Source organism: Piliocolobus tephrosceles, chromosome 8 (assembly GCF_002776525.5).
Source record: "Piliocolobus tephrosceles isolate RC106 chromosome 8, ASM277652v3, whole genome shotgun sequence".
Taxonomy (NCBI): domain Eukaryota; kingdom Metazoa; phylum Chordata; class Mammalia; order Primates; family Cercopithecidae; genus Piliocolobus; species Piliocolobus tephrosceles.
The window spans coordinates 44,386,210-44,411,660 of record NC_045441.1 but is presented as its reverse complement, the minus strand read 5'-3'; the positions used below and the strand labels follow the sequence as shown (position 1 = coordinate 44,411,660).

The following is a 25,451-nucleotide window of genomic DNA, read 5'->3' as shown; positions in this document are numbered from 1 at the left end:
TTTTATGTTTTTGAAAAAGAGTCTCACTCTGTCACCTAGGCTGGAACACAGTAGTGCGATCTTAGTTCACTGCAACCCTGCCTCCTGGGTTCAAGCAATTCTCCTGCCTCAGCCTCCCAAGTAGCTGGGATTACAGGAGTGCACCGCCATGCTCGGCTAATTTTTGTATTTTTAGTAGAGATGGGGTTTTGCAATGTTGGTGAGGCTGGTCTTGAACTCCTAACTTCAGGTGATCTGCCCACCTCAGCCTCCCAATGTGCTGACATTACAGGTGTGAGCCCACATGCTCAGATTATTATAATTTTTTTTGAGACAGGGTCTCACTCTGTTGTCCAGGTTGGAGTGCAGTGGTGCAATCTTGGCTCACTGCAAACTCCATCTTCTGGGCTTAAGCAATTCTCCCACTCAGCCTCCCAAATAGCAGGGACCTCAGGCATGTGGCATCACACCTGGCTAGTTTAATTAATTTATTTATTTTGGTAGAGGCGGTGGGGTCTTGCTATGTTGCCCAGGATTGTCTTGAACTCCTGGACTCAAGTGATTCTCCTGCCTTGGCTTCCCAAAGTGCTGGGATTACAGGCATGAGCCACACTGCACCTGACTAGTCTTTTGCACTTCTAAAGCCTGCTGGGACTTTGATAGGGATTCTGTTGAATCTACAGATTGACTTGTGGAAAAATGGCTATTTTTCTACTCAAACTAGCAAGGAAAAAAAAGAAACTATTACTGATGTGGTATGACAAAAGTAATGTTTCAGAAAAGATGATATCCAATAAGTATGTAAACTAACTTTATGCAATATTGATTTTGCTTTTTAAAAAAGGTGCTTACCTTTTAGAAATATATACGGTACTGAAATATTTATGAATGAAACAGAATGCTGTCTGGGATTTAATTCCAAATAATCTGGGTTGAAGGAGTTAGGCCTAAATGAGATTGGCCATGTGTTAACTACTGAAGCTAAGCAATGGATGTGGAAGGGGAGCCCCATTATTCTCTCTTGTTTTGTATGTCTGAAAAATCTCATAATAAAAACATCCAACAAAACATTAGTGTAGTGTCAAGTCATGGTATCATCCTCAGATTTTTTTCCCTAGAATTAACACTATGGCCTAAACTAATCTATTCACAAGACTTAAAAAGTCACCATTCAGTAATATACTCACCAGTAATTGCCCCATTCAATCATGGTTCCTGGCTGAAAACAGATTTAGATTTGGTTTGTTAGTTCTTCTGTGAAAAAAAAAATACAGAAATAGCAAACCGCAGTAGAAAAAACATTAAGTGACAAAACTAACTTCAAAAACTCTTTTTTTTTTTTTTGAGACAGAATCTTGCTCTGTTGCCCAGGCTGGAGTGCAGTGGCTCAGTCTCAGCTCCTGCAACCTCCACCTCCTAGGTTCAAGCAATTCTCCTGCCTCAGCCTCCCGAGTAGCTGAGATTACAGGCACCCGTCACCAGGCCTGGCTAATTTTTTGTCTTTTTAGTAAGAGATGGGGTTTCATCATGTTGGCCAGGCTAGTCTCAAATTCCTGACTTCAGGTCACCCACCTGCCTTGACTTCCCAAAGTGCTGGGATTACAGGCGTAAGCCACCGCACCCAGCCAAACCTTTACTTTTTAATTTAACAGAGACAGGGTCTATGTTGTTCAGGCTGGTCTCAAACTTCCTGGCTCAAGCGATCCTCCAACTTTGGCCTCCCAAAGTGCTGGGATTACAGGCGTTAGCCACTTTAATAATGCTGCTACCTCGGGCTTTCCTTCCAGTTCTCAGCACGAAAATTTCTAGAAAGTGTTATAAAATATTATTGCCTTTTACTCTTATCATGTTGTATAATTTGTTCAACAGTCACAGTGTTTATTAGCTGCTCTCATTTAACCACAACAGATGTTACATATTGTACCTTATCCTGTACTTTAGGTCCTTCTTCTTTTTTTTTTTTTTGAGACAGAGTCTTGCTTGTCGCCCAGGCTGGAGTATAATGGCGCAATCTCGGTTCACGGCAAGCTCCGCCTCCCGGGTTCACGCCATTCTCCTGCCTCAGCCTCCCGAGTAGCTGGGACTACAGGCGCTCGCCACCACGCCCGGCTAATTTTTTGTATTTTTAGTAGAGACGGGTTTCACCGTGTTAGCCAGGATGGTCTCGATCTCCTGACCTCGTGATCCGCCCGCCTCGGCCTCCCAGTGCTGGGATTACAGGTGTGAGCCACCGCACCCGGCCAGTCCTTCTTCTTAAAAACAGAAATGTTATTTAGAAAAATCTCAAATAATAAGCATTATGTGTAAGGCCATAAAAAGCAAAAGAGCTGAGCCTTGGTGACAGTGTGAGACCCAGTCTTAAAAAAAAAATATATATAGAATGCTAAACACACATCACAGAATGTACACACAAGTTCTGTTGTCAGCCTTACAAAGTGCCTGTGCTTCTTCACAGAAAAGCAAAAGGAAAAACTTCTATTTGTGTACTTACTCGCAGTTGGTAAGACCTGAGTTCATATATATTAGGGCCTGATCGTGGGACAGGCTCATTCCAGAAACTGAACTCCAACAGGAGCTGATTCTTCCTGGAGAGAAGCATGTCACTTCTTGCCTTACGAAATTCCAAAAATTCCTTTGAGTGAAAAAAATATGCTCATGAAATCTTCTGATACTTACGTAAGTCCATTTCAGTAACATTTATGTTCCTACAGAATACTATAATAGGGTAATCAACAGGTCCCAGATGGCCTGAGACAGTCCCAGTTTATATCTGTTGAGCTTGCACAATCATTAACAGCATTCCTTTTCATTCTCAAAAGTGTCCAGGTTTTGATGACAAATTACTTGGTCATCCTAATGATTTAGGTGGCAATGCAAACAAATTTAATTTGCTATATTCTTAGATTCTTCTAACAGTGTTTGATGGCACATCAATAGAAGTGGCATGCAGACTACAAAAGAGCAGATAATTCAAAAGCTATTTATATTTGTCTGGGAATCTATACAAAATATTTTCTTTCTTAATGATGTGTGGCTTTTAAATTTCTCCCTACTGACAAGCACCTGCTAGTGAAGGGTGGGTGGAAAGCAAAGTCAGTCCAAGATAAACTCTATGTGTATGACAGACAGTTCCTGAAGTAGACAGTTTTAGGTCATCCAGGGCTAATTGTGTCTCCCATGCTGATTGATACACCAGTTACCAGTTTTTTTGTTTTTTTGAGGCAGATTCTCACTCTGTTGCCTAGGCTGTAGTGCAGTGGTGTGATCTCGGCTCACTGCAACCTGTGCCTCCTGGGTTCAAGCAATTTCTTGTGCCTCAGCCTCCCGAGTGGCTGGGATTACAGGTGTGCACCACCACGCTTGGGTAATTTTTGTATTTTTAGTAGAGATAAGGTTTTGCCATGTTGTCCAGGCTGGTCTTGAACTCCTGGCCTCAACTGATATGCCTGCCTTGGCCTCCCAAAGGGCTGGGATTACAGGCGTGAGCTACCGCACCCAGCCCAGTCACCAGTTTCAAAGTACCACCTTATCAGTTACAAAGTATAATTGACTTTTATAATAAGAACAATAAGTTTTTTTGTTTTTTTTTTTTTTGAGACGGAGTCTCACTCCGTCGCCCAGGCTGGAGTGCAGTGGCTCAATCTCGGCTGACTGCAAGCTCTGCCTCCCGGGTTCACGCCATTCTCCTGCCTCAGCCTCCTGAGTAGCTGGGACCACAGGCACCCGCCACCTCGCCCGGCTAGTTTTTTGTATTTTTTTAGTAGAGACGGAGTTCCACTGTGTTAGCCAGGATGGTCTCCATCTCCTGACCTTGTGATCTGCCTGCCTTGGCCTCCCAAAGTGTTGGGATTACAGACGTGGGCCAGCGCGCCCAGCCAGAATTGTTATTTGAATAGTATTACAACTGTTTATGTTTAAATACAACTTCAGGAGTCCAAACAATAAAATTTCTGTTACAAAAAGTTTATTAACAAAAACTGAAGACAGAAAAGTCATTTAATTCCATACTAACATCTATATATCATTAGTCTGTAAACATTTTTCAAAATCATTACCTTATTTTCTCTGAGTTTATTCATGACTTCTGTGAGGGCTGGATAGCCTCCTTCATACCTCCAGAGGTGGACTGAAATGCATTTAAAAGAGAGTATACATTTAGAATTTCATGATACTACTTGAAAATGTTCTAGAGAGGTATAATGTTAACACAGCACAGAACTGTAGGCTGGGTGCAGTGGCTCACACCTGTAATCCCAGCACTTTGGGAGGCTGAGGCAGGCAGATCACTTGAGTTCCAGAAGTTCCAGACCAGCCTGGCCAACAAGGTGAAACCCTGTCTCTACTAAAAATACAAAAATTAGCTGGGTGTGGTAGTGGGCACCTGTAATTCCAGCTACTTGGGAGGCTAAGGCAGGAGAATTGCTTAAACCCAGGAGGCAGAGGTTGCAGTGAGCCTAGATACATATTACTGCGCTCCAGCCTGGGCAACAGAGCGAGACTCCATCTCAAAAAAACAAAAAAAAAAAACAAAAAAAACTGTAATACCCCATGTTTGGCCTATGAGTTACATCATAATAATTCAATAATAGATTCAAACATTAAAAACAATTTTAAAACTGTTTTTGCAATGAATTGTTGAAGAAACTACTTTAATCATAAAATTAGACTGTGACTTGGAAAGCTTTGATGATAAGAACAAGTATTACATTAGAAAATTACTTAAGTGTTACATAAGGCTTAAGGAAGAAGTGTTTATTCCAAAGACTTCGCTTCCTACCAGCTTGGTCCTGCTCGCCATACCACGTGTTCCAAGTCCCCACCAAAGTACAAGGGTAGTGTTTATCTTCATGAATCTTTGGCAACACCTCTTGACTTAAAGAGAAGAAACAGCAACACTAATTAAACAACCAGCAAAATTTGACCAGGTGGACAGCACCTGATCAGTAACAGGAAAAAGACCACCTACTCTGTGTTCTAACAACTGACCTTAGCACATCCTCATGATAAAACGGCATGTGGAATTAACCTTTTGGCTGAATTCTGTTGTACTCCAACACCCTGCTGATCAGAAGCTTAGGTTTCTGATACCCCAACTGTCTAGAAGAGTTGCTGAACCAGTATAAAGATGATAAAGAAAAACCAAAGGTCCCAGGATTTTGGGAGTTACGTGGCTACTATTTTCCATTTGAGGGGGAAAAAAAAAACAACATCACTAAAAAACATTCTGTTGGTTCCAAAGACAGGAAGAATGAGAGGGAAATAGTAGAAAAGAACACGGAAGAAATAAGAAAGATGGAAAGCGAAGAAAGTAATGTTCAAGACAGAGGCAGACAACACAAGCAGCATCAGCAGGCAGACGTAACAAGAGCAGAAAACAAGCTGGCCTTCAGGAAGGAGCAAGAAGACAGAGCTGGAACACAACAGTCTGGAAGCGACCCTAACCTCCAACAGTCCCCAAGGGCATCAACATGGCAGAAGAATAAAAATTAAAGATACAACGCGAAGCATAAATTACGTTCTACTCAATTCAATGGGCCAAGGGGATGGGTGGGGTGTCACGTAGTCTCGCACCAAACACATGAACTCATTCCCACTCATTGTGTAGGGACAGGGGCAAAGCCATGACAGGTCACGGCAGTGTATGAATTTAACAAGGGTGTCAGAGTGGAGCTTGGTTCCACAGAAGCTTTCTTATGGTATAGACTCTAATGTACAGGGAGAGGCAAAAGGAAGAGTGTAACTGATTTATACCAAGAGAAAAGCTAAAACCTGCACACTTTTTGAATAGAAAAATTATGATGAAAAAGTATCATACAAATTCAACAATGGATGCAAAAGGGGACCAAGGGCAAGAAATGGAACCTGTTCACATTATATGCTGACACTGATATTTAGCTAGTGATCACCACCAGACGCTGGGGCTACAGGACCGAGAGTATGTAAGTACCACGTGCTAACCGACTGCGCCCCTAGACCTCCGTAGGACCAGGGATATATAAATGGTTAACAGAGAAAAGTTCCAAATGGTCTACGTCTAACTAACTGAAAACCCATACATCTTTATGACCCAGTATAGTGACCACATCATGTGTACTTTTGGAAGAGTAGCATTTTACTTTTTAAATTAGGATCTGATATTAAATGTATCTGATGCGTGACTCATGAATGTTCAGAAATAACATGGGATTGGCCGGGCACAGTGGCTCACGCCTGTAATCCCAGCACTTTCGGAGGCTGAGGCGGGCAGATCACGAGGTCAGGAGATTGAGACCATCCTGGCTAACATGGTGAAACCCTGTCTCTATTAAAAATACAAAAAGAAATTAGCCGGGCGTGGTGGCAGGCGCCTGTAGTCCCAGCTATACAGGAGGCTGAGGCAGGAGAATGGTGTGAACCTGGGAGGCAGAGCTTGCAATGAGCTGAGATCGCGCCACTGCACTCCAGCCTGGGCGACAGAGCGAGACTCCGTCTCAAAGAAAAAAAAAAAAAAAAGAAATAACATGGGATCCATGAAAATCGAAGACAGGGAAAGAGGGATTCTGCTAGGGCAATGTATGTCCAACATTTCCCTTTGGTCGCATGACATGAGCAGGAAGAGACAACCCTGCATTGGAGGCAGTGCCCAGGAAGGAAGCCCAGTACACATGACTCAGGTGGGGTCTAGAGAGGGGTCTGGCAACGGGGCCTAGGTTTTTCACCAACACAAAGTTACACATGGATTTGAAGCCACTCCTCTTTGCTGGGGACCCCAAACCTGCTCCTGGGAGTCCTGGCCTTACCTGAATGGAGATTGTAAGGCAGGCAGTACTTGTACCCAGAACTGGATGGGTTGGGCAGAATCCCATTATTGGGACCCCTAAAAACCAGGCAGGAGTTAAGTCTTTATGTTCTGGAAACAGGGAGCTGCTGAAAGTTTCAGAGAAAAGAAAAAATGTGATGAAGAAAGAAAGCAGAACTCAAGCAGATCAATCTGACAAACTTTGGGGTAATGTATTGCAGGGCAGGGAAGAGATACAGGTATAGCTTGGAGCCCAGAAAGGTAGTCAGAAAAAAGGCACTTGAGAATGGGGCTCAAGAGGCTTGGAGAGGGAGATGGAGAAGGAAACAAGAGAACCAAAATACATGTCCGATGAAGAATGCACGGCTCTAGGTGACAGACTCAACACAGAGAACTAAGGAACGGGCTGAGTAAAACAAGGTGAGTGGCACAGACAGGGAAGTTGGAAGAGCAAGAAGATTCCACGTGCTGAGTGTGAAGTGAACACGACATCAAATAGAAATATGAACAGACAGCCAGAAATCCAAGACAGGAGATGAAGTGATAAAACAAGACAGAAAAGGTAAAATCCAGGAAAACATCAGCATAGGGAAAAATTCCATTTTATGAGAAAAGACTTAGAAATAAACATCTGCTTTAAGGGTATTTTTTAATAAAGAGGTGCTGGAATGAGTAAGAAATTCAATACTATTATTACATTTCATAAGCTATCTTCAAAAACAAAACAATAAACAAAAGGTTTTTCTTCTAAAAAGTATGCTAATTATAGGAACAAAATTGTTTGCTTTCAAAAAAAAACAAAAAACCTTTTTCTTCACATTTGCTCACAATGGATCATTAAAATACTATTTCTGTTAACTTAAAAGCCAGTAAGCTTAGTTCTCCCTTTCGTCTTAAGTTTACAAATTCTGTAAGCAGGTTTAGATCTCAAATCATAGGAGAATCAGCAGAAGGGACTTGGATCCTGGAGAACAGAGGAGTTGGGAAGAAATGGCAGCTATGTTCAAATACACACAGTACTCTCACAGGGCAGTTTTACTAAGGGGAATCAATGAAGGACTCAGAGATGTGAATTCTTATCCCTAACACTCAGAGCTGTCCAGAGATGGAACTTACTTCAGGACAGGCAGTGAGGAAGGTCTGTGGAAAGGACTCCAGAATTGGATAAGTAGATGGACTAGACAGCCTAGCAAAGTTCCTCCAAACATAAGAGTCTGGTAACATTCTAAAGTCTGACAGCCTATGTGATGATTTACCTGTGTGAGTGCTTAAAATCAAAATGCCTTTGGCAATCCCACACGAAGCTCAGTTTAAGAGCCTCTGAATGTTCAACTTCAAAAGAGAGGGATGAAAAGATCTCTCTCTATGCTATCAAGTGTTAGTGGAATTAACTCACTAATAAAGTCATTATTTTCCCCAAGGAAAGGAGAGTTTGGTATACACACCAAATTTTGTTGTATGCTTCTAGGCATTCCGGTTTAACATTGTGAACTGAAACAAAAGAAAATTCGACGATAAACTTAGGAACAAACGGAAAAAAAAGTCAACTATGAAGATAGCAAACCTGTCACTCACACTGTAATTTGTATAGATTGCTTGTTTCCTTTTTGGCTAGGAGATTGGAGTGGGCATCTTTTCTTGGATCAACTTTCCGGACAAATAAGGATTTTAGCCAGCTGTCTTCTCGAGATCTATTGCTGGAAGATGTCCACGTCCTATGGAATAACAAAAGTGTTGTCACACGGTACACTGTTTTCATATATCCATCAGTTCACCTGGCAAACACACGGTGAGCAGCTATTCTAGGCACTGTTCCAGAACCTGGGCTACCACAGAACGTCTGCTTTCCATGACAACAGCATGCACTCCGAGAAGCAGAAGCAAAGAAAAATGTAAAATTTGTGGCATTCCTGTAAGAGAGCCCACATTTATCTTTGCAATCTGTGCTATGTGTTTTTCAAAGCAATTTCTGACATAGAAAAAATATACATGGATACCTAAAGTAGATAAAACCACAGAGACAGAAAGCAGAATGGAGGTTGCCAGGAGGTGAGGAAAGGGGAGGTTGGGGTAAGGAGTTTCAGTTTGGGAAGATGAAGAAATTCTCAAGATGAATGGTAGTGATGTTTTCCCAAAATGTGAATATACTTAATGCCACTGAACTGTATGCTTAAAAATGGTTCAAATGGTTAGTTTTATATGTTATGCACATTTTGCCATAATTTAAAAAATATTGCTTGATTTGGAAACAGATAGTGGTGATGATTGTACAACATTGTGAATATAATGCCACTGAATTATTCACTTAAGATGGTTTAAATGGCAAATTTTATGTATATTTTTACATGTTTTACCACAATAAAAATATAAAAAAATACAGGGAAAATGAAATAATTTCTTTAAAAAAATTTTACTCAAGTAAATTAAAAATCAAGATTTGTAGAAATTAACTTTAAAAATCAAGATATTTTTAGCTGCCCCCACAAACCTCAGAATACCAACTTTATTAACACATAATTTGCTAATTTTCATCTTATAATTAAATTTCTATTGTGAATGCTTTCAGAGAGTGAGGATAAATTTGACTCAAGTCACAAACTATACTTTACTCATAAATTTTTTTCTTTTTTTTTTTTGAGACTGGGTCTTGTCCTGTCACCCAGGCTGGAGTGTGGTGGTGCAAGAGCTCACGGTAGCCTCAAATTCCTGGGCTCAAGTGATTGTCCCACCTCAGCCTCCTAAGAAGCTGGGACTAGAGGCATACATCATCTTGCACGGTTAATTTTTTACAATTTTTTGTAGAGATGGAGTCTTGCTATGTTGCCCAAGTTGGTCTGAAACTCCTGGCCTCAAGCAATGCTCCCACTTCAGCCTCTCAAAGTGCTGGGATTATAGGTGTAAGCCACTGCAACTGGCCCTACTCACAAATTTCTATGTGCATGTTGAACTCCCATATGCCAGCTAATAGGAATACAAATTTGTTGACCTCCCTAGAGGGCAGTATGGCATCATCCATATCAAAATGGAAACCATGTATGACTTCAGCCCAATAATGACACTTGCAGTTATGTCCTATGGCCAGCTATATTTAGACAGGTGCACAAAGTTGAATGCACACAAATATTCATTGCTGTCTTGTTTCCAGTCTTCTCCTGGCATAGGCCATTCGAATAGCCATTAATGCAGATTGCTCACATAAATTAGGAAATACTCCACGTCAGAAAATATGCACTCAATAAAAAGAATGAGGTAGATTTACATGCACTGATGTGCTGACATCTCCGAGATAAATTCTGTAAAAAAGCCAGCACAGAACAGCACTATATATACGTATACAGAGGGAGCGGTTAAAGAGTGATGACATCTGGGGAACATGACTGGGCCTGGGTGGGAGTAAAGGTTTTTTTTTTTTCATTGTATAACCTTCTGAACTATCTGAACAATTTCTACACACACACACTTTTTTGAGAAAGTCTCACTCTGTCGCGCAGGCTGGAGTGCAGTGGCACCATTTCGGCTGACTGCAACCTCCACCTCCCAGGTTCAAGTGACTCTCCTGCCTCAGCCTCCTGAGTAGCTGGGACTACACGGTGTGCCACTATGCATGGTTAATTTTTGTATTTTTAGTAGAGACAGGGTTTCGCCATGTTGGCCAGGCTGGTCTTGAACCCCTGACCTCAAGTGATCTGCCCACCTTGGCCTCCCAAAGTGCTGGGATTACAGGTGTGAGCCACTGCGCCTGGCCTATTTTTATATTTGAAAAATAGCCAAAATATCTAAAAGTGCATGTTTTACTATCCCTCTACAGGTAAAGTAATTCCCTATAACCACTGAAAATAAGATTTTAAAGAACAGAACCTGGATGAGACTCATCCTCTTCTCAACCTTTTTTTTTTTTTTTTTTGAGACGGAGCCTCACTGTGTTGCCCAGGCTGGAGTTTAGTGGTACAATCCCGGCTCACTGCAACCTCTGCCTTCTGGGTTCAAGCAATTCTCCTGCCTCAGCCTCTCTAGTAGCAGAGACAACAGGCGCACACCACAACATCCAGCTAAGTTTTTGTATTTTTGGTAGAGATGAGGTTTCACCATGTTGGCCAGGCTGGTTTTGAATTCCTGACCTCAAGTGATTTGCCTGCCTTGGTCTCCCAAAGTGGTGGGATTACAGGTGTGAGCCATTGCGCTCAGCCCTCTTCTGAACTTTATGTAACCATTATCAAATGACAAACTGCATTTCCTTCATCTTCTTGGTTTTTGTTCACATCTATGTACAATAAAATGTACTTTTTTGGCAGACAGTACTATGAGTTTTGACAAATGCCTAAAGTCATGTAACCACCACCACAACAGTTTCTTCACCCCTTGAAGTTCCTCCTTTTATAATCAACCGCTCTCCCCACCTCTAGCAACCACTGCTGTGTTCCTTGTCCCTCAGTTTTGCCTTTTCTAGAACATCGTATGTATGGAATCATACAGAAGGTAGCCTTCTGAATTCCTGCCCCTTCTTTCTGCACAATCCCTTTTATAACTGGTTATCTTACCTCTGCCCAGTTCTATCACAGCATACCCTTTATACTTTTGTTCTCTTTTTATTTTTGAGACAGGGTCTCACTCTGTTGCCCAGGCTGGAGAGCTCATGGTAGCCCCAAATTCACCGCTCACTGCAGCCTTGACCCCCAGAACTCTAACGATTCCCCCACCTCAGCCTCCAGATTAGCTGGGACCACATATGCACACCACCATAACTGGTTAATTTTTGTATTTTCTGCAGAGAATAGGTTTTGCCATGTTGCCCAGGCTGGCTTTGAACCCCTGGCCTCAAGTGATCCTCCCGCCTTGGCCTCATGAAGTGCTGAGATTTCTTTCTTTTTTTTTTTTTTTGAGAGGGAGTCTCGCTCTGTGGCCCAGGCTGGAGTGCAGTGGCGCGATCTCGGCTCACTGCAAGCTCCGCCTCCCGGGTTCACGCCATTCTCCTGCCTCAGCCTCCCGAGTAGCTGGGACTACAGGTGCCCGCCACCTCGCCCGGCTAATTTTTTGTGTTTTTAGTAGAGACGGGGTTTCACTGTGTTAGCCAGGATGGTTTCGACCTCCTGACCTCGTGATCCGCCCGCCTCGGCCTCCCAAAGTGCTGGGATTACAAGCGTGAGCCACTGCGCCCGGCCAGTGCTGAGATTTCAAGCGTGAGCCACCGTGCCCAGCTACTTTTGCTCTCTAACTGACCTACACATAGATCTTTTTTGCCTTCTCCGAGATCAGTAATGTGCTGGGATTCCAAATGGCTAGCATAAATGCCCAGAATCTTAGTGCTTCTAGACATAAAGGTCCAGATGCTGATGGGCTAGTGTGAACCTATTCTTGGGGATCTTTTTAGAAAAACTAGATGATTTCCTACAACAGTATTTCTAATCTGCTTGGCAGACTTGCTTAAGGACCCAGATACCACCAGGTAAACATTAAGAGGAAAACAGAGAGCAACTCCAAGTATTAAAAGGGGGAACCAGGAATTTAAACAAGGGACAAGAGAAACTCTCATGAGAGCAAATTCCCCAGTACTTCATGAAATGAACATATGGATTTCATAATACAATAATACAAACTCCTATCCTTATGCAGCAACGGTATTTTAAAAGTAGGGCTCTAAATTTCACATGATACTGGCAGCCTTTTTCTTTTCTTTTTTTTTTGCTTAAAAAAATCAGTTTGCTGCTTTATTTGTTTATTTTTGAGGCAGGGTCTCACTGCATTTGCTGGACTGCAGTGGTGCAATCTTGGCTCACTCCAACCTCTGCCTCCCAGGTTCCAGCGATTCTCCCACCTCGGCCTCCTGAGCATCTGGGACTACAGGTGCACGACACCATATCTGGCTAATCTTTGTATTTTTAGTAGAGACGGGGTTTCGTCATGTTGGCCAGGTTGGTCTTGAACTCCTGGCCTTAAGTGATCCGCCAGCCTCAGCCTCCCAGAGTGCTGAGACTGCAGGCGTGAGCTGCTGCGTCCAGTCTAGTTTGCTGCTTTCTTGAACACACATTACAGAACAATTTTCTCCCCAAAATGATTTTTTTTTAATTTAAAAACCAATTCATAGGATATGATCTCAAATAGGTAGAAACCGGATATAAAGATTTTTGAATGATGTGAACTTACAAACATAAAAAATACAAATATATTGGCCAGGAGTGGTGGCTCATGCCTGTAAATCCCAACTCTCTGGAAGGCCGAGGCAGGCGGATCATCTGAGTTCAGGAGTTCAAGACCAGCCTGGCCAACATGGTGAAACCATGTCTCTACTAACAATACAAAAAAAAAAAAAAAGCTGGGTGTGGTGGCACATGCCTGTGATCCCAGCTCCTCAGGAGGCTGAGGCAGGAGAATCGCTTGAACCCAGGAGGTGGAGATTGCAGTGAGCCAAGATCACGCCACTCTACTCCAGCCTGGGCAACACAGCAAGACTCAATCTCAAAAAAAAAAAAAAAAAAAAGAAAGAAAAAGAAATTAATAAAGCATGCTCTATAAATAATGATAAAGAAACATAAAAGCACTTTTTCACATCCTTCAAAGATTAAAAAGAAGCAAACTCACTCTAAACAAGAAAAATAACAATACCAGTAAATGCAATTTTCCTTGAAAGTGCATAAAATAAAAACATATAGTATTAAGTGGCATTTGCAGATGTAAGTTGAAGATGCTTCCATTTTGCGTTTACTATATAATAAAATTCCTAAAAATTAAGAAAGCATTAATAGTAGTTTCCCTAAAACAATGATAGAGGGTTTAAAGGGATAGAGGGGAAAGACACACAGCTTTCTCCATATAATGTCTATATTGTGCTTTTCTCTTCTGTATTTTTTTTTTCTTGAGACAGGGCCTCACTTTGTCACCTAGGCTGGAGTGCAGTGGCGTGATCTTGGCTCACTGTAGCCTCGACCTCCTGGGTTCAAGCTATGCTCCTGTCTCAACCCCTCCCAAGTAGCTGGGACTACAGGTGCCCAGCACCACACCCTACTAATTTTTGTGTTTTTTTGTAGAGAGAGGGTTTCACCATGCTGCCCAGGTTGGTCTTGAACTTCTGAGCTCAAGTGATCTGCCTGCCTCAGCCTCCCAAAGTCCTGCGATTACAGGCATGAACCACCACACCCAGCCACATTTCAATAAAAATGAAAGCACATTTCGTCAGTTTGAAGTGTTTTACATATACTACATTTAGAGTTATCTGTTTAACAATATCATGGGCTGGGCACAGTGGCTCATGCCTGTAATCCCAGCACTTTGGGAGGCCGAGGTGGGTGGATCACCTGAGGTCAGGAGTTTGAGACCAGCCTGACCAACATGGAGAAACCCCGTCTCCACTAAAAATATAAAATTAGCCAGGTGTGGTGGCGCATGCCTGTAATGCCAGCTACTCAGGAGGCTGAGGCAGGAGAATCGCTTGAACCTGGGAGGTGGAGGTTGTGGTGAGCCAAGATCATGCCACTGCACTCCAGCCTAGGCAACAAGAGCGAAACTCTGTCTCAAAGAAGAAAAAAGAAACTTACCCATTACTTTAAGGCAATCATATATAATCAGTGATACACTAAGAAGAAAGTTTTAAGATTTGTTTATGGGACTATGTATAATTTCTGCGTGTTCTTTTTTTTTTTTTTTTTTTTTTTTGAGACAGAGTCTTGCTCCATTGCCCAGGCTGGGGTGCAATAATGGCACAATCTCAGCTCACTGCAACCTCCACCTACTGGGTTCAAGCGATTCTCCTGCCTCAGCTTCCTAAGCAGTTGGGACTACTAGCGCCCACCAGCACACCCAGCTAATTTTTGTATTTTTAGTAGAGGTAGGTTTTCACCATGTTGGCCAGGCTGGTCTTGAACCCCTGACCTCAGGTGATCTGCCTGCCTCAGCCTCCCAAAGTGCTGGAATTACAGGCATAAGCCACTCACTGTGCCCAGTCAATTCCTGTGTTTTAGATTTTAAGTTCATTAAACAGAAATTGTGTCTACAATTTTTTTTGTTAAATAAATTGTAAAAGCTTAGGAATAATAATTATGAACAATTAAGAAAGGGATATAATAAAAAGTTTCTAAAAATACTGACTAGGGAGTTTCATTTAAAATAAGAAATACTAAAGCAATGACTACTAATAGTTTTAATTATATCCTTCCAGAAATACAGAAGCAAACATAATTATGTATATTTATAGACAGACAGATAATATTTTCAATAATAAAGGATGCCAAATAGAAATCTCCCAAGTTGAGCATTTATTTCATATTTCAGTAACACCAAAGTCAGCCTGGGAAGCAGAGCAAGACCCTGTCTCTACAAAAAAAAAAAGAAAAAGAGTAGCTGGGCATGGTGGCTCATGCCTGTAGTCCTAGCTACTCAGGAGCCTGAGGCAGGAGGACTGCTTGAGCCCATGAGTTCAGTGCTGCAGTGAGCTATGATCGTGCACTGTACTCCAGCCTGGGCAACAGAGCAAGACCCTGCCTCTAAAATAAACAAACAAACAAATAATAATACCAAAGGGGAGATTCCCCTTTGGGTGGGTACAATGAGGTAACGGATGTGAAAATGCTTTGTAATAGAAAAATGCAGAGCAGGGGGTGAGACTAAATCAACACAGCACACACACGAGAACCTCTGAGTGGCATCTGCTTGTGAACTTGGGCAGCAATCGTCTTGACAAATGAAAAACAAGCCTGCCCAGAACTACTCCAACCATCAAACTGAAATCTTTGAGTGTCAGGTGATCAAAGCTGCCTAATACGCCAAGCCCATCTAGTCTTTCGAGTTGCAGCTATGCCAGCGGCTGCCCAAATGATAAGATCTGGCTTGGGGCTGGGTTCTTAACTGACAGTGACCATCGCCAAGATGTTAGGGGGCACTTTCTAGAGGATAAGGAAGGATGCACTATGCAAAACACTAGACTTGAAATTGGTCAGCATTCTATGCCGGGCTCTACGGATACAAAGATAAACCAGACGCCAAGCCTGTTCAGTCTCACAGGAAAAACCTATCGGTAAACAGTCAGAGTGGCCACGGATGCTGTAAACTTAAAAATACAATGCAGGAGCTCAAGTGAACCCACCATCAGGTTGGCCTGGGAGGTGCTGGAGGGACTCCAGTAGGGACATTCTGGCTCTGTTTTAGAGGGCAAGCAAGACAGGTGCACAAGGCAGGTGCTAATTCCAGTCAATGGGAACAACATGTACAGGGACATGGAGTCATGATACTGAATGGCATGTCTGGAATGGCAAGTTGTTTAGCAAGGCAGAAGGGCGTGTGGGAGGACAGCGAGATACAACTGGAGGGCAACACAAGGGCAACTTTATCCCATGCAGGGTGAGATGCTGTCAAATTTTCAAAAAAAATCTAAGTTTTGGATGAGCGCAGTGCCTCATGCCTGTAATCCCAGCACTTTGAGAGGCTGAGGCAGGCAGATCATCTGAGGTCAGGAGTTCAAGACCAGCCTGGGCAAAATGGCCAAACCCTGTCTCTACTAAAAAAATACAAAAAAATTGGCCGGGTGTGGTGGTGGACATCCTATAGTCCCAGCTACTCAGGAGGCTGAGGCAGGAGAATCACTTGAACCCGGGAGGTGGAGGTTGCAGTGAGCCAAGATCACGCCACTGCACTCCAGCCTGGGCAACAGCGCGAGATTCTGTCTCAAAAAAAAAAAAAAAAAAAAATCTAAGTGTCAAAAGCAGCCTGGCAGGGGCGTGGTATATGGCTGCAGCAACGAAGGCCAGGAACATGCTTCCTGGGTGCCCTGGCTGCCATGCCCAGCAGCACCAGGTATGCAGAAGGCACTCAATAAACACTCACTGGATGGTGTGGGGTTAAGATGGCACTGGGGATGAAGAGAAAGGAGCGTATTCAAAAGAAGCTCGTGGGTGCCGATCAGGCAGGGAAGAGGAAACTGAAGAAGGGAACGGACTTAATGCTGAGATCACAGGATGAGGCAGCAGGAGCACGCTGCGCTTCATTCATACGATCATTGTTATTTACAGACTGTGCACTACACCTGTCAGCTACTGATGATGCACAGATGAACCTGGCCCTGACTTCACAGGAGCTCAGTCTGCTGGTGAGGGCAGACAGACAAACACGATCACAACCCAAACACAGACAAGCTCTTCAATGGTGACACAAGGTAGTAGGTAGCTGTTGTGGCAGGGGTAAGGGCAGCCTGGCGACCAGTACTAACGAAGTATGTGTTCAGTGGAAGACTGGAAAGAAGAGGAACAGATGGTCAGGTGGATATCCATGGAAGAAAGGAGATTCTAAGCAGAACCAGTGACCACGAAAGCCACAAGTGTGCAAATAGCACCAGCATTTGGAAGCACAGGCCTGGGGTAGAGAGGAGGTTGACAGACCCATGCCAAGAAGAGTCCTGCCTTAAAGCAGCAGCTCCCTGACTCCCCTCCCCACCACCACACTCCCTCCAGCCCTAGTACCCCTATCTTCCACACTGCTGCTCCAGAGACCTGTTCCCACACCTTTCATTTCCAGAAACTTCAAACCCAGAGTTTAACCACGACAATGAAGACTTTTCTGCCCTGCATCTAGATTTTAAAAATGAACATTTTACCATTAAAAGTTTTTTTTTTCTCTCTGTCTCTCTATATATATTTGCTTTTTAATTTCTTTCTTTTTTGTTTTTTTTTTTTTCAGACAGGGCATTGTTCTCTCACATCAACTGGAGTGCAGTGGCGTGATCTTGGCTCACTTCAGCCTCCATCTCGTGGGCTCAAGCAATTCTCTTGCTTCAGCCACCTGTAGAGCTGAGACTACAGCCCTGCACCATCACGCCCAGCTAAATTTTGTAGTTGTAGAAAAGACAGGGTTTCACCATGTTGTCCACGCTGGTCTTGAGCTTCTGGCCTCATGTGATCCGTCAGTCTTGGCCTCCCACAGTGTTGCGATTACAGGTGTGAACCACCGCACCCGGCCCTATATTTGGTTTTAATTTCTACTGAACCAACTGAAAGTAGAGTTTTAGGCCAGTCGCAGTGGCTCACGCCTGTAATCCCGCACTTTGGGAGGCCAAAGCAGGCAGATCACGAGGTCAGGAGATCAAGACCATCCTGGCCAACATGGTGAAACCCCATCTCTATTAAAAATACAAAAAAATTAGCTGGTTGTGGTGGTGCACACCTGTAGTCCCAGCTACTCAGGAGGCTGAGACAGGAGAATCACTTGAACCCAAGGGCAGAGGTTGCAGTGAGCCGAGATCGCCCAGCCTGGATGACAGAGTAAGACTCTGTCTCAGGAAAAAAACAAAAAACAAAAAAGTAGAGTTCGGACATAATGATACTTCTCCCGTAAATCCTTCAGCATGCATCTCCAAAACACAATGACAGAACCACAATGCTATCATCACATCTGAGAAAAACAATTATTCCATCATATCTAATATCCACTCCCTATTAAAATGTCCCCAGTTCTCCCCAAAATGTCTTTCATTGTTCTTTTGGGTAGGGGAATGGGGGCAAACAGGGAGGGATTAGGATCCAGTCAAGGTTTGTGTTACAGAGCTCTTTCTATTAAGAAAATAAAGACAATGATAGAATTCTTTAGACGTGTGGCTGGGCACAATGGCTCACACCTATAATCCCAGCACTTTGGGAGGCGGAGTGTGGGAGGACTGCTTGAGGCCAGGAGTTCGAGACTAGCCTGGAGAACAGGGCAAGACCTCCCCACTACAAAAAACTTAGCAGCCAGGTGTGGTGATTCATCCCTCTAATGCCAGCACTTTGGGAGGCTGAGGTGAGAGGATCACTTGAGGTCAGGAGTTTGAGACCAGCCGGGGCAACACGGAGAAACCCCATCTCTACTAAAAATGCAAAAACTATCCAGACATGGTGGTGCACACCTGTAAGTCCCAGCTACTTGGGTGGCTGAGGCAGGAGAATTGCTTGAACCTAGGAGGTGGAGGCTGCAGTGAGCCGAGATCGCACCACTGTACTCCAGCCTGGGCAACAGACTGACACTGTCTCAAATAAATAAATAAGTAAATAATAGTTGGGCATGGTGGTGTGGGCCTGTAGTCCCTGCTACTTGGGAGGCTGAAGTGGGAAGATCCCTTGAGCCTGGAAGGTCAAGGCTGCAGTGAGCCATGATCATGCCATTAAACTCCAACCTTGGCAAGGGGCAAGACTCTACATCTGAGGAAAAAAAAAAATTCTTTAGTTGTCCCCTTCACTAACAGGTCCGAGCCCACATTCTTCGTAGAATCCAGACGTGTATTGCTGAGGGTTGAGCTAGGGCAGTGGCGATGGAGAGGGTGGATTCAAGACATACTAGAGGCAGAACTGACAGATTTGGTAAATGATAGATGGGGGGAAAAAGACGGATGGGCTTGGGGAAGACAGTCTGGTTTCTGGCCTGGGCCACCACATGGAAAATGTTTCATGACTGAAGAAAAAGTATCCAAGAGAAGCAGACTTCATGGAAGGAAGAGGAGTTAAATCCTGGGTACAGTAGTGTTCTGAGTACCTGTGAGACATTCAATGTCCAGGAAACGGCTAGGGATTCCAAGTTTGCTGCTAAGCAGCGCTAAGTGAAATATGCCGGCTAATGTACAGGCAGGGATGAGGCTCCCGGTAGGATGCCCCTCTTACTTGCTGAAACTGATCCGGCAAGGTCACCCACCACACCCCTGTTAGCAAATTCTGTTTTCTTCCATCATTTTACCTAACCTTTTGGCAGCAGATGGCATTCCCTCCCTCCTCCTGGCCACTGTCACATAACAATGATCTAGCCAGTTCCCCCTCCTACATTCAACCTGTATATGTTGCACATCCCAGGGCTTGCTTTGCAGCCCTTCACTCGCCACACTCACGCCTCAAGCAATCTCACACATTCTGATGGTTTTTTATTTTGGAGACGGTCTGGCTCTGTCACCTAGGCTGGAATGCAGTGGCATGATCAGCTCACTGCAACCTCCACCTCCTAGGTTCAAGCTATACTCCCACCTCAGCCTCCCAAGTAGCTGGGACTACAGGCGCGTGCCACCATGCCAGGCTAATTTTTGTATTTTTTGTAGAGATGTGTTTTGTCATGTTGCCAGGGATGGTGTCGAACTCCTGAGCTCAAGCGATCAGTCCAGTTTGGCCTCCCAAAGTGCTGGGATTACAGCCTGAGCCACTGCACTTGGCTTCCTATGGTTTAAAAGCCGGTTAAAGTTTCATTATACAAATTTTTATTTATGTACTTACTTATTATTAGGGACAGAGTTCCACTATGTTGCCCAGGCTGGTCTCAAACTCCTGGGCTCAAGCAATCCTCCTGCCTCAACCTCCCAAAGTGCTGGGATTACAAGTGTGAGTCACTGCGCCCAGCCTTTATTGTGAAAAATGTAAACCAAATATGAAACAGTATAATGAAATCCATGTGTCTATTAACATTTAGCATTCCTATATACTGACAACTCCCAAATGTAACCTGTAGCCCAGACACCTCCTTTGAGGAGTCATACAGCCAACTGTCTGTTTGCTTTTCCACTTGAATAGCACACAGCCTTCACAAACTTTACCAGGTCCTAAACTGCTCTGAATTCTTCTTCCCCAGCGCTCCTGAATTACTAGTAAGCTCCCGGATGGTCTTGCACGCCTTATTCACTGACGTCTCTCAACAGTCAACAGTGCCTGGCACATGGCAGGCACTCATATTCTGGCAGAACAAACAGCTCTCAGCAAACTCTCAACTCTCAGTGCCAGCATCCATTCAGCTGGCCACGACCCTTAATTCTGCCCCATCTCCCAAGTCAGACTCATCATTTAAAAAAGATCAGGCTGGGCATGGTGACTCACGACTGTAATCCCAGCACTTTGGGAGGCCATGACAGGTGGATCACCTGAGGTCATAAGTTCGAGACTAGCCTGACCAACATGGTGAAATCCCGTCTCTACTAAATATACAAAAATTAGCCTGCTGTGGTGGTGCATGCCTGTAATCCCAGCTACTTGGGAGGCCGAGGCAGGAGTATCACTTGAACCTGGCGGAGGTTGCAGAGACAAGACCCGGCCATTGCACTCCAGCCTGGGCACCAAGAGCAAAACTCCGTCTCAAAAAAAAAATAATAAACCATGTTATTGAAAGCTCCCTGGCCCATGGCGAGTTTAACACACAGTTCCTTTGGTAATTTAAACTACCCAAAGCAATGAATATGAGAAAGCAACTCTGGGTAAGTTAGGATAGGCTTTGCTGTTTGAATGTGGAAAACAGCACACGCAAACGTCAAGGTGATGAATTTGGACAACCAAACGTCCAATCCACTGAAGTTGGGAAAAAAAAAAAAAGTTTACACAAGAGCCCCACGCCTGAACACTCAGTGCTGGTAACTCTAAGTACTTTTAGATCCACGGCCGGCTTTAAATTTCAAGTCAAAGACGTGAGTGCTTTGACCTCCTCCAAGCGTTGACTTCCCCCACCCTCCGCGTAGGGCTGGCCCGGGACGATGCTTTAAGCTTTTATTTCCTACTCACAACACCTCAGAGGCCAGGGTCACCAACGTCCTCAGCAGAGGCGGTCACCCAGGCTTGGAGCAGCCTCCGGCGGGGACCCAGCAGGCGGCGTCTGGGGCCTGCGGCCTCAGGCGCGCCCTGTCCCTGTCCCCGGGTTGCGCCGGTCAGGGCCCTGCAGGCCAGGCCAGCGCCGCGGGGAGGATGTGGCCTCCGCGCCAAGCCTCGGGCGCCTTCTCGGGCGAGGGCGGAGCCGCAGCGCGGCCCGTCCCCGCCGTGACCTTGAGCCCGAGGGCGCCCCGACCCGGCCCTAGGTCTGGCCCCACCGCCCCGAGACCGGGCGGCCACCCGTGGTGGGGACAGGGCCGGGGCGGAGACCCGCGCCGGGGAACCCCGCGCCCTCCGCCTCCCGGCGGCCCCTCCCCGACAGCTCCCGGAAAGGGCGGCGCTGCTCACCGGAGCCTGGGCAGGAGGCTGCAGGGGGCCGCCCGCCGTAGGAGGCCACCGGCCCAGGCCGCTCCGCGAGCGCGCAGCACTCGCACCGCCATCTTGCTCGGCGCCTGGGCTCCCACCACCCGGGCGCCGCCGCTGACGCCGCCGCCGCGCGACCCCACCCCCGACCGGGCCCCGACGCGGCCACTGCAGTGCGGGGCGCGGCCTCCAGGGGGAGCAGGGTGCCCGGCCGCGGGGGTCGGTTGGTTGTCCCGGCGCCGAGGTCGGGCCACTGCGGGAAAGCGCGAAGCCCAAGCGCAGTCAGTGCAAGCCGATCACTTCCAGCGAGAGGAGCTTGGTGCCCAGAAGCGCGGGTGCAGAAGGGACAAGAGCATAGCTTCAGTGATCAGGGAAAACTCCACAAGGAAAGAGTAACACTGTGCCTAGGGGAATCCAGGTCCTGGGGCGGGGCAAGGGCAGTGGAATTCCCCCCACACCACCCCGCCAATATCTTTTAAATTTTGTAGTATATGAATATGTTGTCATTTCAAAAAGCCCCACAACGCTGCAGCCTGAGCAACACAGCGACATCCTGTCACAAAAAAAAAAAAAAAAAAAAAGAGAAATGATTTGTTTTTCTAAGACCACCAGAGTGGGCACAAAAGAACCAGCGAGTAGGCAAGGCTAAAAGCAAAACTGCAAATTTATTCTTTGGTCATCTAGCTTCAGGGACCGGAGCTGGGCGGGGAGTTTCTAATACAGTCCCGACAAGAGTGGGGGCTGAGAAAGCCCACCCCGGGCGCATCTGCTGGGAGTGACTTTTCTAGGAGTGGAAGGGCAATAGGCGGGGCACGGGCATGTCGGGGGAGGGGGGGCACTCTGCAGGTGCCACCAGGTAAATCTTGGTCTCCTCGGATTCACATCACCTGGTGCATGCCTGATTAATCTGCACCTTCCCGGGCGTCAGCTGCATTCTCGCACACATGGGAAGAGTTGGTGGTGAAGAAGAACCCGGAAGTGCACCATCTTGCCTCCGTTCGTCCAAACAAGAAAGACAGAAGGGAGGGAAGGAAGGAAGGAAAGGAAGGAAGGGAAGGGAAGGAGAAAGAAAAAAGAAAAAGTGTAGCAGGAGGAGCAACAGACAAAGTTCCTTAGACACCAGATTAAAGAAGGAAGAGGTTTTTTATTCGGCCGGGAGCCTGGGCAGACTCACGTCTTAAGAGGGGAGCTCCCCGAAAAAGAAATACTTGGCCTTTTTAAAGGCTTACAACTTTAAGGGGTCTATATGAAAGGGTCGTGATAAATAGAGCAAGCGTGGAAAACGTGACTGGGGCCTACATCAATCAGCTAACAGACAAAACGTTTTACAATGCTTTTTTCATACAGTGTCTGGAATTTACAGATAACACAAGTAGTTTAGGTCAGGGGCTGATGTTATTGGTATTACTTTTTGTAACTCCTAGGGCTGGGTGGTCGTGTCAAGGTTGTCTGGCTATTTATCTTACTTTTGTTTCTTTCTCTCTTTCCTCCTGTCTTGTGAACTAGGCAAGGTGGGGGGAGGAGGGCAGCAGCAGTAGTAGTGGTATCCTTCCTTAAAGTGAGGAAAAAATTTAAAAACCACCACACACATACACACACAAAAAAATTAAGGAGAAAGGACTGGGAGGGTTCTCTTTAGGTCTTGGGAAGGCATCATTCCCATTCATTTCAGCACCGGTGGGCACTGGCCATGGGAGTCCTTGGTACCTACCCTCAAGGCCGTCTGGGTCTAGTGGTGACAGAATGACAATGATGATTGAACCGAGTGTGTTGTAAGTATCAAGATGGACAGGTTCATGAGACGTGAAAGAGGCACGGAAAGAGAGCATGTAACTGGGGGTGGCTGTGAATTAGAGGATAGACGGGGAAAAAGTTCCCCAAGGAGCTGGCAGGACATATCAGTCCCAGGGAAAGAAGGGAGGGCATCCCTGGCTGAGGAAATAACTTAAGCAAACGTGTGGATCTGGGTGGCTGACACTGTAGAGGGAAAAAAAAAAAAGCTACAAATGTAGCCGGGCCGGTGGCTCATGTCTGTAATCCCAGCACCTTGGGTGCTTGGGTCGAGGAGGCAGGCGGATCACCTGAGGTCAGGAGTTTGAGACCAGCCTGGCCAACACGGTGAAATCCCATCTCTACAAAAATACAAAAATTAGGCATGATGTCGGGTGCCTGTAATCCCAGCTACTCGGGAGGCTGAAGTGGGAGAATCGCTTGAACCTGGGAGGTGGAGGGTGCAGTGAGCCGAGATCGCACCACTGCACGCCATCCTGGGCCACAGAGTGAGACTCCATCTCAAAAAAGAAAAAGAAAAAGAAAAAGAAAAAAGCCACAAATATAACCATGAATACTGCAACCAAGGCGAGGGCAGGAGGAAGGGAGCTGGACCCTGGGGGTGGGGGAGAACCCAGGAGGAATAGGGGCACTGGCCACCAAAGGGAGCCATTTCCAGGCCCGTGCGGGGCTGCAGAGGCAGAGAGGAAAGTGCCCTCAGGACTGGGTTGTTTGGAGGTCATAAGGTGGGTAGGAACTGGGAGGTTCCCTGAAGGTGGTAATCTTGGGGGCCAAGGGAGCATCAGGGTTCAAGGGGTGCAGTTTTCTGACTGGGGTAGAATTTGAACATGTCAATATGGTCAGGAGCCACCAGGGAGGACAGAGGTGGACCCTGTGGATGTAGGAGGGCTTTGTCCCAGAGCAGAGAGAGGCACCTGTCCCTTGGAGGCCAGTGGGATGGAGGCCAAGGAACACAAGGATAGGAGGCCAGAGGCTGTGGACCTCCTGGCCTCAACTAGTGTATGCTTAGCAGAACGGTGGAGAACCCTGTAAGAAGTACTTTTTTTTTTTTTTTTTTGAGACGGAGTCTCGCTCTGTAGCCCGGGCTGGAGTGCAGTGGCCGGATCTCAGCTCACTGCAAGCTCTGCCTCCCGGGTTCACGCCGTTCTCCTGCCTCAGCCTCCCGAGTAGCTGGGACTACAGGCGCCCGCCACCTCACCCGGCTAGTTTTTTGTATTTTTTAGTAGAGACGGGTGTTTGGACGAACGGAGGCAAGATGGTGCACTTCTGGGTTCTTCATCCCCCCCCGCAACTCTTCCCGCGCGCGCGGAAAGGCAGCCGGCAACCTGGGAAGGTGTAGACCAACTGGGCATGCGCCAGGTGACGTCAATCCGAAGAGACCAAGATTTACCTGGTCGCACCGCCCCGACACGCCCATGCCCCACCTATTGCCCTCCCACTCCTAGAAAAGCCGCTCTCCGCCATTGAGCCATGCGGACTTCCCAGCTTCCCAGTCCTGTCGGGATGTGGGAACTCCGTCCGAGAGCTTGGGGGAGGGGCACTCTGCCGGCCTTCTTTGCCAGAGGCGGACAGACTTCTCCACACCTTAGGTTGCTAAAATAAACTAGCAGTTTTGCGCCTGACCTTTGCCTACTTGCTGGTTCTTTTGTGCTCGCTCTGGTGGTCTTAGAAAAACAAGACAGATGGTGCCGAACCCGGGAGGAGACCCCTCCTCAGGGCCCCCTGGGTCCGGGGAGCCTCCTCCTCCTCGTTCCACGCCGCGGACGGACCAGGACCTGAGACCCGCTTCGCTCACTCTCACGGCCTCTCTGGGGTAAGTGCCCTTGTCTCCTCTTTACCACCCTCGGCCAAAATCCTGCGCAGGTCCGAGGTCCATTTTGAGCCACCAAGTGGCTTGGGAGAGCCTTGCAGGACGGAGACGTCCGCCTGAAGGTGATCTCCACCTTGGCTTCAAGAGCCTCCAGTCTGTCTCTGCTGGTTCC

The 25,451-nt window shown here is 46.1% G+C and overlaps 1 protein-coding gene across 1 annotated transcript in view; it reads right to left on the bottom strand.

Moving 5' to 3' along the window:
• NIPSNAP2 (nipsnap homolog 2) overlaps positions 1-21,829 on the bottom strand; it is a 42,410-nt gene extending 20,581 nt beyond the window's left edge. Inside the window, exons 1-7 of the mRNA XM_023194607.3 lie at positions 21,664-21,829; positions 8,333-8,472; positions 8,203-8,248; positions 4,757-4,851; positions 4,035-4,105; positions 2,471-2,611; positions 1,167-1,198 (exon numbers count right to left, since the gene is read on the bottom strand). Coding sequence (XP_023050375.1) covers positions 1,167-1,198; positions 2,471-2,611; positions 4,035-4,105; positions 4,757-4,851; positions 8,203-8,248; positions 8,333-8,472; positions 21,664-21,755 — 617 coding nt within the window. The 5' untranslated portion in view covers positions 21,756-21,829. The remainder of the gene's footprint in view (positions 1-1,166; positions 1,199-2,470; positions 2,612-4,034; positions 4,106-4,756; positions 4,852-8,202; positions 8,249-8,332; positions 8,473-21,663) is intronic.
• Between the last annotated feature and the right edge of the window lie 3,622 nt (positions 21,830-25,451).